At 36.3% G+C, this 13981-nt stretch overlaps 1 protein-coding gene across 1 annotated transcript in view; it reads right to left on the bottom strand.

Moving 5' to 3' along the window:
* Positions 1 to 266: 266 nt before the first annotated feature.
* NUP62CL (nucleoporin 62 C-terminal like) overlaps positions 267 to 13981 on the bottom strand; it is a 42329-nt gene continuing 28614 nt past the window's right edge. The window contains exon 9 of the mRNA XM_028089764.2: positions 267 to 835. Within this exon, the coding sequence (XP_027945565.1) occupies positions 741 to 835 (95 nt within the window). The 3' untranslated portion in view covers positions 267 to 740. The remainder of the gene's footprint in view (positions 836 to 13981) is intronic.

Below are 13981 nucleotides of genomic sequence, written 5' to 3'. Positions count from 1 at the left end.
AAGAACAAGGCTTTTTCTTGAAAAACAAACAAATACACAAAAGCCAGCAACTATAAGTCATATGCTAAAACCAAATAAAATACCAAGTTATCTGTACATCAAAAATAAATGAATTGCCTGAACTTTACCCTTTTAAAAATAACCTAATTCAAGACCTAAATCCACTCTAATGTTTCCTCTTCTCTGAATTTCTATAGCACACTTTCTGTAATTAATAACATACTTCTTTGTATTATCTATACTGTTTTCATACAGACAGGCATTAATTATATCTCAAACTAGACAGTAAGTTCCTTTGAGGAAAAAGACTACAGTATCTAGCACTATATGTTGAAAGTTAACAGGCACCCAGTAAAGGCTGGCTGGCATCTATTTCTTGGCAAACATTTCTCGATGATCCAGTTAAAGGAAGAAGGACAATGTGTGCTGCTGGTAGAATATGGAATCTAGGAGAATTTAAGATACGAATTACACACATGGAGTCAATATCTAACAGGTTGCTGCCTAGAGCCAAGAGGGCCAATATAGTTATGATATGCTAATACTAAAAGCCAAACTACAGTTTAATTCTCAACAGCACAATATTTAAATGGAAAAAAAAAAAAACAACAAACCAACCACACGCAAACTTCACTGCAACCAAAGATTAAGTAGTTAATTGTGAATACTACTCTATTTCACATCATCACAATTTGTAGATAATGTGTAATCCCAAAACAACATGCTGAAGATACGGTCATTCAATCAAAAGCAATTCTGATATTGTGTTCTTGCTCTGCGCGACGATGATCCTCAAAAACCTGTGTTACCTCTTCTACTTTCCTTTGCAGCATGCCTACAGGAGGAAAAGTCATGCATCATTAATCCAAGCTCAGAATGTCCCAGGAACCTAATAGCTTACATTCTCACTTCAACATGATTTATAAAACATCGATTTTATTTAATAGCTTTAAGTATTAGAATATACAGGGAAAAAATCATCTATCTGTTCAGAAACTATAAAAACAGTGAACAAGACTGTTCTTGATTTGCTCTCTCTAATTTTCTGGTAAATAACCGTCTACTTGACATTTATGTTTTGTTGAAGAGAAGTGAGAACTGCTTTTTACTCATTATAGCTTCAAAGTGCTATACAAGGTGGTCATTAAATTGAGGGTATAGATTTTGGTAGAGGTCTTTGCTGTCCATAAGCAAATTAGTACACATAGTATATTCACATTTCTGTCCCTTTCTAATGATTTACTTAACTTGGTGGTCCTCAATTTGCTCAGGGGCAGAGCAACACAAAATACCATTAATTTTACCATATAAAACAGCAACATTCTGTAGTAAAAATAAGCTGTCAAAGCAAGCATGATAATCTAGATTTTTCTATTAATGTGCAATCGGTCATCTGTGTTAGTGTTCATTAATGCTTATAGTCAATAAGCAATAGCTGGTGCTAAAGATTTAAAAAAAAAAACTTTACAAGAGAAAAACTAAAAATTTGAAACAACAGACTTTAGTTTTCTTCAGCCAATTGGAAAAGCCCCAATGTTATTCAGTTTTAAAGTATAAGAATACATCATCCCATCTTATGACATACAGGCATTTTGCAAGATCACACCTTACGAACAAGTATTTTAAATGATGGTTGTCTACTGAAAGGCTAGAAAAACAGTGTACATTGAGCCTGGCAAAATACATCTCCTTTTTCTTCTAATAACTGCAGGGTGCAATTTTTTTTTTAACCACTAAATAACATTTTTCAATGTGATAGAAGCACAACGAGCACTCTAACAAGCCATTAACTTGAGGCCAGAAGTGTCAACACAAGCAAAATCTACTTAATTTGCTGACTGATAATGTATTAAGTGCAAAGGAGTACATTTATAAAAATTTTAAAAATCAATGAAATGTCGAGCAACACAAGCCAGCATTATTAAGAGACCTCTACTATAAACATTTTGTCATGTCTTCAAATTGAATTCTCAGGACTATTTCTATATTAACATACTTTAAATTTTTTAGGAGTTTCATTATTTGAGGGCAAAAACTGCACCTACACACTGAATTGCCCAGAGTTTAGTTCCCATGACATGCATCAGTGATTGGTTCCTGTAGGCCTATGAAATAATACACCATACTAGACGATACATGCCAGTAATAGTCAAAATTTGGGGGAAATACACAATACACATTTTGAGATTAAAATGAACCATACTGGACAATATGAAAATGAAATTAAGAAAGCAATTCCATTCACAACAGCATCAAAAAGAATTAAAACACTTAGAAATAAACCTATCAAATGAAGTATAAGACCTGTACACCAAAAAATACAAAACATTGCTAAGAGAAATTAAGAAGATCTAAAGAAATGAAGAGATATCCCATGTTCATGGATTGAAAGACTCCATAGTGGTAAGATGGCAATCCCTCACAGATTGATCTACAAATTCACTATAATCCCTATGAAAATTCCAGCAGGCTATTTTTGTAGAAATAGAAAAGCTTTAAAATATACATGGAAAGGACCCAGAATAGCAAAGCAATCTTGAAAAAGAAGAATAAATTGCAAGAATTACACTACACAATTTTAAAACTTACTACAAAGCTACATTAATCAAGATGGTGTAATACTGGCAAAGGATGGCCATAGAGATCAATGGAACAGAAAGTCCAGAAATAAAACCTTATATTTATGGTCAATCATTTTTGATGAAGGTGATAAGGAATTCAGTGGGGGAAAACATAGTCTTTTGCAACAAATGGTGCAGGGACAACTGGATACCTACATGAAAATGAAGTTGAATCCCTACCTCTTAACTATATACAAAAATCAACTCACGGTGCATTATGGACCTAAATATAAGAGCAAAACTATATTTGGAAAATAAAACCCAACTGTCAATCGATTGATGAATAGATAAGCAAAATGTGGATGTCCACACACTGGAAATGATACACAGCAATAAAATGGAATGAAGTACTGATACATGTTATGACATAGATGAAACTTGAAATCATTTAGCCAGACAACAAAGGCCACATATAGTATGATTCCATTTATATAAACTCTCCAGAAAATACAAATCTCTGAAGACAGAAAAAGCAGACTAGTGGCAGGAACAGGGGTCAACTACCAACAGGCAAGAGGGAATTTTTTAGGGTAATGGAAATGTTTTCAAATGGATTGTCTGATGTTTGCACAACACTGAGCTTTAAACAGCCATTGGTTAAGATGATAGTGTTGTGTGTTTAAAATATTTCTTAGGGGCGCCTGGGTGGCTCAGTCCTTGGGCGTCTGCCTTTGGCTCGGGTCATGATCCCAGGGTCCAGGATTGAGCACGGCATCAGGCTCCCTGCTCCGGGGAGAGCTTGTTTCTCCCTCCCCCACTCCCCCTGCTGTGTTCCCTCTCTCGCAGTGTCTCTCTCTGTCAAATAAATAAGTAAAACCTTTAAAATAAATAAAATATTTCTTAAAAACCACTTCCCCCCAGAAGATTCTGGTAAAACTGCTTCCAGCCAGTCTTATTCTGTGTATGGGACAGAAGTTTTCTTCACCTGAGCCTACTTGCAAATATTTTAGGTAAAGATTAAAGACTTTCATATAAAGTTATGAAAATAAGCAAGTTGGTCATTAAACCCTGACACAGCTTTCTACTATAATTATTTTTATTTTAAGTTATATATATAAATATTAATAGATAATATTAAATTCATGGTCAAAGGAAACAATGTACCTTCATAAACACTGATATAGTATACCTCTTATTTTCCTTTTAGAAAAACAATTGGAACAGTTGGAGAAAAAAAATATCCTGAAGAAATGGTCAAGACACAAACAAGCAACTCAGAAAATGAAATACAAATTGTTTATAAATATTTTAAAAATACTCATCCTCACTGGTAACCAGAGGAATGCAAATTAAACAAGGGAAATATTTTCATCTGTAAATTTTAGCAAGGAATGATGATGGTGGTGGTAGAATGCTAAAAGGATTTAGAATTAGCACGATTAGGTAATTCAAAGTGGTGCTGAAAGTGGGGCTGTAAGCAGAAATATGAATGATTAAGAGGCAGATCCCTCTATTCCTCCACATCCTACATCTGGGTGATTCTCCCTACCCAAGCCCAGCAGAGGACTTTTCTTTAGAGAGGGTAAACCAGATGGGCTGTGGCTCAGGGACACCAGGGAGAGTTGAGGACAAGGAATCTGTACAAAAACAGGGATTAAGTGAAAGTTTGTAAGGGATGAAATAAAAGTCTACAAGCTGAACATTGAGCCGCAATCCCTTCTCTAACAGCCCCAAGAACTTACTGGATTGCCACTAAGTTTATTAATCTCTAGCCAAGAGTTGGAAGATTCTTCTTTGGAGAATATGACCAACTGAAGAGAAAAATCCTAAAAATCCTAAAGGTAATGGTTGGAGATGCTCCAATAAAAAGGTCTTGCCAATTTATCCTATAGTAAGTTAGCAAGACCCACCTACAATTTAGTGTCAATTTTTGAATATAAATGGATAACCAAGAATCACCAGATAGTTGAGGAATATCTCTAATATAAGAAAGACCAGGGGCACCTTGGTGGCCCAGCAGGTTAAGCGTCTGACTCTTGGTTTCGGCTTAGGTCATGATCTCAGGGCTGTGGCACTGAGCCCCATGTTGGGCTCTGTGCTCAGCACGTACTCTGCTTGGGATTCTCTCCATTTCTCACCCTCTCCTTGCTCTCTCTCTCAAATAAATAAATAAATAGAAAGACCAAAACAAAATTGAAAGATAAAGAAAGCTGGAAGAAACAAACCAGGAAAACTAAAACATTTTTTTAGGATTTTATTTATTTATTTGAGACAGAGGGAGAACATGAGCAGGGGGAAGGGCAGAGAGAGAGAGGGAGAAGCTGACTCCCCACTGAGCCGGGAGCCCGACATGGGGCTCGATCTCAGGAGCCTGAGAACATGACCCAAGCCTAAGGCAGACGCTTTACCAACTGAGCCACCCAGGCGCCCCAGGAAGAATAAAACATTTTTAAAAATCATTAATATCATCAGAGAGAAGATACTGTATCCATGAAACAAGAACTGGATGTTACTTAAAACACACATACACAAATCATAAAACAATACAACAAGCTCTTGCAAACTAAAAATTATGACAGGAAGCAAAGATCAATAGAAAGACGGAAAAAAAAGCTGAGTACCTATCTGAGAAAATTTAACAAAAATACAGCAGAAACCTAATTCCAGAAAATTCCCCCAAACTGATAGAAATTAGTTTCTTGATTGGAAAAACTCACTGAATACCACCTCAATGGATGAATTAAACCTACACGAAGGCACATCATCTGATATTTCAGTATTGTGGGGAAGATCTTGAAAACTTCCACAGGGGAAAAAAAAACATGAAAATGAAGGGGTCACATAAATGTTCAGGAGTCAGAATGGGCCTCAATCTAGAAGACAATGAACAACATTTTCAGATGTTTAAGAGAAAATTATTTCCAAGCTAGATTTTGATAGCCAATACTATCAATTGTGAGGGTAGAATAAAGACCTTTCCCCAAAGAAAACAAAAACAGTAATTTGAAAAGACATATGCACCCTTATGTTTATTGTAGCATTATTTACAATAGCCAAGATGTGGAAGCAACCCTAGTGTCCATCTATCGATGGACAAAATGAATGAATAAAGAAAATGTGGTGTATATATACTATGGAATATTACTCAGCCATAAAAATGAAATCTTGCCATCTCCAACCACATGGATGGTCCTAGAGGGCATTATACTAAGTGAAATCAGTCAGAGGAGACAAATATCATATGATTTCACTCATATGTGGAATTTAAGAAACAAAACAAACAAATAAAGAGACAAACAAAAAACAAGACTCAACTACAAAGAACAAACAGGTGGTTGCCAGAAGGAAGGTGGATTGGGGGGAGGGATGGGTGAAACAGATAAAGGGGATTAAGAGTATACTTATCTTTTTGAAGATTTTATTTATTTATTTGAGAGAAAGAGCATGAGCGGGGGAAGAGCAGAGGGAAAGGGAGAAGCAGGCTCCCCACTGAGCAGGGAACCCAATGCAGGGCTCTATCCCAGGACCCCAGGATCATGAGCTGATCTGAAGGCAGTCACTTAACCGACTGAGCCACCCAGGCACCCCAAGGGTATACTTATCTTTATGAGCACTTAGAAATATACAGAATTGTGGAATCATTATATTGTATACCTGGAACTAATATAACACAGTATGTTAATTATTCTTGAATAAAAAAAGACCTTTTCAGACATGCAATATCTCAAAAAATTTACTTCCCATGCTCTCTTTCAGGAAGCTGATGGATTACATGTTATACAAAACAAGAGAATAAACCACAAAATAAGAAGTATAAGAGCCATGAAACAAAGAAATAGATGGAATACAAGATTGCTATAGAGGGAAGAACCTAGCTGGGTAGTAAACCAGGAGAGCAACAATACCAGATAATAGATTAGAGATTAGAGGGCTCTGGGAGAAAGGAAACCAAGAAGGTGAAATTGATGGATTTAAAGAAAAAGCACGGAATTAGAGAATGAACTACCTACTGGTAAGTATATAGAAAATTTAGCAAATGAAATAAACTTCAAAGGAAAACAAAAACTTGTAAAAAAAACAAAAATGAGACAGGAGCGCCTGGGTGGCTCAGTCGGTTAATTGTCTGACTCCTGATTTCAGCTTGGGTCATGATCTCAGGGTCCTGGGACTGAGCCCCACATCAGGCTCCATGCTCAGTGCGGAGTCTGCTGGAGATTTTCTCTCTGCCCCTCCCCCTGCTCACTCTCTCTCTCTCTCTCTCTCTAAAATAAATAAATCAATCAATCTTAAAAAAGAGAAAGAAGACAACATAATATGCTATATGGCTGGGCTGTGAATAACATTTATGCAATTGTAACTCAAACAATAAATATTGTTCTATGTCTAATTTATAATATGGCTATATTGGTAAGATGACAGAAAAGTGTGCTTAAATGCATATATTTATCTACTTCTCTATATATAATATGCATATATACTGGGGGGGGCAGTATGGTGGTATATAGTATTGCACACACACATGCACACACACATGTACATAAAATGAGGTGTTATTAAAGAGTTAAATTCTTACCTCCCATTTGGGGAAGCCAGTACAGAAGGCCTAAAATGGAAAAACTAAAAAGGAACAGTATGCATGGTATTTAGAGATACAGAAATATTTTTAAAAAACAGGTGAAATAATTGAAAGTGATTGCTTCTAGGGGGTGGGAAATGGGGTGTCGACAGGGGAGCTGATATTTTTCATAAACCTTACTAAAAAACTTTATACTCTAATTTCAAGGTGGTAGATGAAGAAGACCTGAAATAAGGCAGTGATAGGAATCTACTGAAAAGAAAAGATTCAGGAGCTACTAAGAAGTATAATTATCATCACTTACTGAAGAAAAAGAAATTGTTTACCTTAAGTCCCTGAGTAAACAACAGCAACTGTTAGCTGAGAAAAAGGAAAGTTGAAGGAGTTAGTGATCTGGGAGGCCCAGGAGAGAGTGAAGATAATGAGTTTAGTTTTACACAAGTTTATTTTGAGGTGCCTTTGGGGTATCTATGTGCAGATGTTTGTTAACATGGAGCTTTATAATGGAAAGTAAAAGAACCATTAGTAAAATTGATGGTTAGAGATGACAACTGAGGTTTAAAAAACTGCTGATTTTCAAAAAGGCCTTAAAAGAGAACACTGTTAGAGACAAGAAGTCTCAAATCAATAATCTAAGTTCCTACCTTAAGAAAATACAAGACAAGCAAAATGAAGCAAGCAGAAGGAAGGAAATAATAAAGACTGGTTATCAATGAAATTGAAAACAGGAACACTATAGAGAAAAATCAATGAAACAAAAAGCTGATTCTTTGGAGGAAAAAAATCAGTAAAATTGATTAACCTCTACCAAGACAGAAAAAAATTAAAATAGAAAAAACACAAATCACCAATATAAGGAATGAAACGGCAGATCACCACAGATCCTGTGGTCATGAAAAGTACCAAAAGGAAACTCTAAGAACAACTTTATGCTTATAAATTCAACAACTTAGAATTGTACCAACTCCGAGAAAACCAAAAATTATGAAAATTCAACCAAGATAATCTGAATAGTCCTAGAAGCATTATAGAAATTGAGTTTGTAATTAAAAAGCTCCCAAAAAAGAAATATCCAGGGCCATCTGGTTTCACTGGAGAATTCTACCAAATACTTAAAGAAGAATCAATTCTTCAGACTCTTCTAAAAAAGAGGCCAGTATTACCCTAATAAAAAACCAAGAAATGATAGTACACAAAAAGAGAAATTACAGACCAAAATCTCTCATGAACATTTAAAAATCTCTCGCTTAAAAATCCTCCAGAAAATTCTAGCAAAGCGATTCCAACAGTGTACAAAAGCAACTATAAACCATGACCAAGTAGAAGTTACTCCACAAATTTTAGGCTGACTCAACATTAAAAAATGGTATCAACGTATTCTTTTGGTAAATACCTAGCAGTGTAACTGCTGGATCTTAGGGTAGTTCTATTTTTAACTTTGTGAGGAACCTCCATACTGTTTTCCAGCGTGGCTGCAACAGTTTGCATTCCCACCAACAGTACAAGAGGGTTCCCCTTTCTCCACAACCTCGCCAACACCTCTTGTGTTGTTCATTTTAGCCATTCTAATAGGTGTGAGGTGGTATCTCATTGTGGTTTTGATATGTATTTCCCTGATGATGAGTGATGTTGAGCATTTTTTTCATGTGTCTGTTGGCCATTTGGATGTCTTCTTTGGAAGAGTGTCTATTCCTGTCTTCTGCCCATTTCTCAATAGGTATTTACCCAAAGGATACAAAAATACAAATTCAAAGGGGTACATGCACCCCAATGTTTATAGCAGCATAGGGGTGCTATGCTGCTATAGCAGGAGAGAGTCCAAATGTCCATCAACCGTTGAATGGATAAAGAAGATGTGGTATATATATACAACAGAGTCTCACTCAGCCATTAAAAAGAATGAACTCTTGCCATTTGCAATGATGTGGATGGAGCTAGAGTGTATTATGCTAAGTGAAATAAGTCAGAGAAAGACAAATACCACATTATTTCACTCAGTTGTGGAATTTAAGAAACAAAACAGATGAACACATGGGGAAAATGAGAGAGGGAAACAAGCCATAAGTGACTCTTAACGACAGAGAACAAACTGAGGATTGATGGAGGGAGATGGGTGGGGGATGGGCTAGATGGATGATGGGTATTAAAGAGGGCACTTGTTGTGATGAGCACTGGTGTTGTATGTAAGTGATAGATCACTGAATTCTACTCCAGAAAGCAATATTGCACTATATGATAACTAACAAAATTTAAATTAAAAAAATATATCAATGCAATCCACCATATCAACAAGTTAAAGAAGAAAAAACACACAATTATAGCAATTGATGCAGAAAAAGCATTTGACAAAATCCATTCATGATAAAAATTCTCAGCAAGTCAGGAAGAGCATGGAATTACCTAAACTTGATAAAGAGCATCTACGAAAAGTCTACAACTAACATCATACTTCAAGTGAAAGAGTGAAGGCTTTCCATGGAAACTTAGGAACATGACAAAGATGTCTGCTCTCATAACTCTTACTCAACATAGTACAGGAAGTTCTAGCCAGTGCAATGTGAGGAAAAGAAATAAATGGCATACAGATCGGAAAGGAAGAAATAACTTTCCCTATTTGCAGATGATATAACTACCTATGTAGAAAATCCCAAGGAATGAAAAACAAAACAAAACAAAACAAAAATTCCTAGATCTAAGAAGTTCAGCAAGCATACATACAAGAAAGCATACATACAAGAAAGGCTAAAATTAACAAGACAGGGAACAACAAACGTTGGCGAGGATGTGGAGGAAGGGGAACCCCCTTACACTGCTGGTGGGAATGCCAAGCTGGTACAGCCCCTCTGGAAAACAGTGTAGAGGTTCCTCAAGAAGTTAAAAATAGAGCTACCCTACGACCCAGCAACTGCACTCCTGGGTATTTACACCAAAGACACAGATGTAGTGAAAAGAAGGGGCACCTGCACCCCAATGTTCATAGCAGCAATGTCCACAATAGCCAAACTGTGGAAAGAGTCGAGATGTCCTTCAACAGATGAATGGATAAAGAAGATGTGGTCCATATATGCAATGGAATATGACTCAGCCATCAGAAAGGATAAATACCTACCATTTACATCGACATGGATGGAACTGGAGGGTATTATGCCAAGTGAAATAAGTCAAGCAGAGAAAGACATGTATCATATGGTTTCACTCACATGTGGAACATAAGGAATAGCGCAGAGGACCATAGGGGAAGGGAGGGAAAAATGAATGGGAAGAAATCAGAGGGGGAGATGAACCATGAGAGACTCTGGACTCCAGGAAACAAACTGAGGGTTACGGAAAGGGAGGTGGGTGGGGGAATGGCGTAACTGGGTGATGGGTATTAAGGAGGGCACATGATGTGATGAGCACTGGGTGTTATACGCAACTAATGAATCACTGAACACTACATCAAAAACTAATGATGTACTATATGTTGGCTATTGAATTTAAATAAAAATAAATAAAAACAAATTGCATTTTTATGTGCTAGCAATGAGCATATGGAAACCAAAATTTAAAACATAATACCATTTATAATCACTACAAATAAAATGAAATCGTTAAGTATAAATCTAATAAAACCAAAACATATATAATGTGGGTGCTGGAAAGTACAAAATGCTGATGAAAGAAACGAAAGAAAACCTAAATAAATGGTGGGTCATGCCACATTCATGGATGGGAAGATTCAACATAGTGAAAATGTCAATTCTCCCCCAAACTGATCTATAGGTTTAATGTAATTTCTATCAAATCCCAACAAATTTTTATGAGAGGGCAAAGGAATTAAAATGGCCAAAACAATCTTGATGGAAAAAAAAAATAACGTGAGAGGAATCCCTCTACCAGATATTAAGGCTTACTATACAGCTACAATAATGAAGACAGAGTGATATTAGTGGAGGGAAACACATATAGATCTATGGGATAGAGAGCCCAGAAAAAGATCCATATGTCAAACTAGTATTTGACAAAGGTGCAAAAGCAATTCAGTTGAGGAAGGATAGTTTTTTCAACTGGTTTGGAAACAATTGGATATCCATAGGCAAAGAAAAAAGAAAAGGAAAAAAGAAACTTGATCTAAACCTCACATCTTAAAGAAAAATTAACTCAAAAATGGATCACAGCCTTAAATGTAAAAGGTGAAACAATAAAACTTGTAGAAAAAAATAGGAGAAAATCTTTGGGGTACAGTACTAGGCAAAAAGTTCTCAGATTTGACACCAAAAGCATAATCCATAAAAAAATGGAGAAACTCAAAATTAAAAACTTTTGTCCTGTGGACAGCTTGGTTAAGAGGAATAGACAAAGGACAGACTAGGAGAAAATATCTGCAAACCACAGAGCCAACAGAGGACTAGTATATACACTAGAATATATACTAAAGTCTCAAAACATTAAAACAAAAAAACAAGGGGCGCCTGGGTGGCTCAGTTGGTTAAGCCTCTGCCTTTGGCTCAGGTTGTGATCTCAGGGTCCTGGGATTGAGCCCCGCGTCGGCTCCCTGCTCAGTGGGGGGTCCGCTTCTCCCTCTGTCCTTCCCCCTGCTCGTTCTCTCTCTCTCAAATAAATAAAATCTTTAAAAAAAAAAAAAAAGCAAGCCAATTAGCAATTAGCAAATGGACAAAGGACAAGAACAGACATTTCACCAAAGATGATACACTGATGGCAAATAAGCATATAAAAAGATGTTCAACATCATTAGCTATCAGGGAAATGAAAATTAAAACTGCAATGATATCACTACATATCTATCAGTATGGCTAAAAGGAAAAAAAAATCGTGAAAATATCAAATGCTGTTGAGGACCCAAATTAGATGTATCATACATCACGGGTGGACATGTAAAATGGTATATCCACTCTGGAAAAAAGTGCAGCAGCTCCTCATAAAACTAAACGTGCAACCACCATATTACCAGGAATTGCACTCTTAGACATATATCCCAGAGAAATGAAAACTTCTGTTCATATAAGAAATCTATACATAAATGCTCCCAGAAGCTTTACTTGTGAGTAGCCAAAAACTGCAAACATCCCAGATGTCCTACAACCCAGTAAATGTGTAAAATAAACTGTGGTGCATACATGCTTTGGAGTATTAGTCAGCAACTGAAAGGATCGAACCACTGATATACGAAATTTAGATGGATTTCGGGGGAATTACACTGAGCAACAAATAAATAAATAAAGCCAACATCAAATGGTTATATGATGTATGATTCCACTTATATAGTATCTTGAAATGATAAAATTTTAGAAATGGGTGAACAGATTGGTGGTTTGTAGGAATTAGGAACTGGGTTAGAGATGGGGGAGGAAGGTGGGTGTGGCAATAAAGGGGGACTATGAGGAATTCTTAGGGTAATGGAACTGTTCTGTATTTTGACTATGGTAATGGATATACAAACCTACACATGTGATAAAATTGGGTATAACAAAACACACAAACACAATACAAATAAAACCGGGAAAATCTGAACAAGACAGATTATGCTAATGTCAATATCCTGCTTGTGTTACTGTACTACAGTTTTACAAGACATTAGCACTGGGGAAAACTAGGTAATGAATAAATAGGACCTCTGTATTATTTTTTCAGCACCTCTATATGATTTCTTACTAGTACATGTGAATGTACAATTAACTGAAATAGTAAAATGTACAAATTTCAATGATGAAGACTAACCCACACAAATAAGGTTTGGATTCCCAACCTCTTTTCCCAGAAGTGCCTGCTCAATAGAATAGGCACATTAATATGGCCCCCAGTTTATATGATGTGATAGTTTTAACAAATCTGTTCTCACTACTTAATATGGTTGGCCATCTTTTAGCTTTACGATCTAGGTTTCCTCATTGTTGCATGCCTATTAAGCTAAAGCCATATTTTAAGGTTTTGTATTCGGTTAGGATGCTGTTTAAAAGCAACCTTGAAATCTTAGGAGCTGAATATAATTAAGGTTTATTTTTCATTCGGAAAGGGGAAGAAAGAGATAGGAAAGGGGCAAGGAAAAAAGAAAGAGAGAGGACACTGTCCTCCTATTTGTCTTAGCTACTTTTAAGAAGATTCCTAGCTTATTAAAATTAAAGTAACATTCAGAATAAATATACTTGAATTTTCAGTACTAACTCTGGTCTGATGGGAAGAAGAGTGTTTCTAGAGAATGGACAAAGCTCTCATCTCTGCCATGGGAATGCTCATCCTGGTCTTGCTAATGACACATTAAGTTGGTGATGTGAAGATACCTGCTTGTGTACAGCACTACCCCTCACACAAAATTAATAAAATATACATTTCAAAGAAAGGCATAAAAAGAAAAGATGGTGAAGCTATCCTGAATTCTTGGGAGACAACATGGTGGAAACAAGGTAGTAGAATTATTATTACATTACATCTTAAGTGGTCCTCAGCCAGTCATCCTACTGAAATATCACTTACTATTCAAGTCTCATTTCAATTCTACCTCTTCCAGGAAATCAACTAAAGATTAGGTTTCTCTTTCTTTGCTGCCCCCACCCCCACACTTTGAACCTGTTCAAGGCAGTGTGCCATTGATGTTTATACCTCCTACACTGATTAACAGTGCCTTGGCCCATAGTAGGTGTTTTGTATTTAACAGTCACAGCTACGTGGTTTTGACTTGTATCTGAGAGAACACATTCCCATTATACAGTACTTCAGTTTTCAAAATGGCTATACATATTACTTTATTTGAGTCCCACAATATCCATCAGGATAGAGAGAATTAAAAACTCAAGAAGGTAAGGTTCAGTAACTTCCCAAAGGCCAAAGCTAATGAAAAATGATGCCA

Source organism: Eumetopias jubatus, unplaced genomic scaffold (assembly GCF_037043125.1).
Source record: "Eumetopias jubatus isolate StellerSeaLion01/CBP00866 unplaced genomic scaffold, mEumJub1_p1.0 scaffold_11, whole genome shotgun sequence".
Taxonomy (NCBI): Eukaryota; Metazoa; Chordata; class Mammalia; order Carnivora; family Otariidae; genus Eumetopias; species Eumetopias jubatus.
This window is presented reverse-complemented; position numbering and strand designations above follow the sequence as displayed.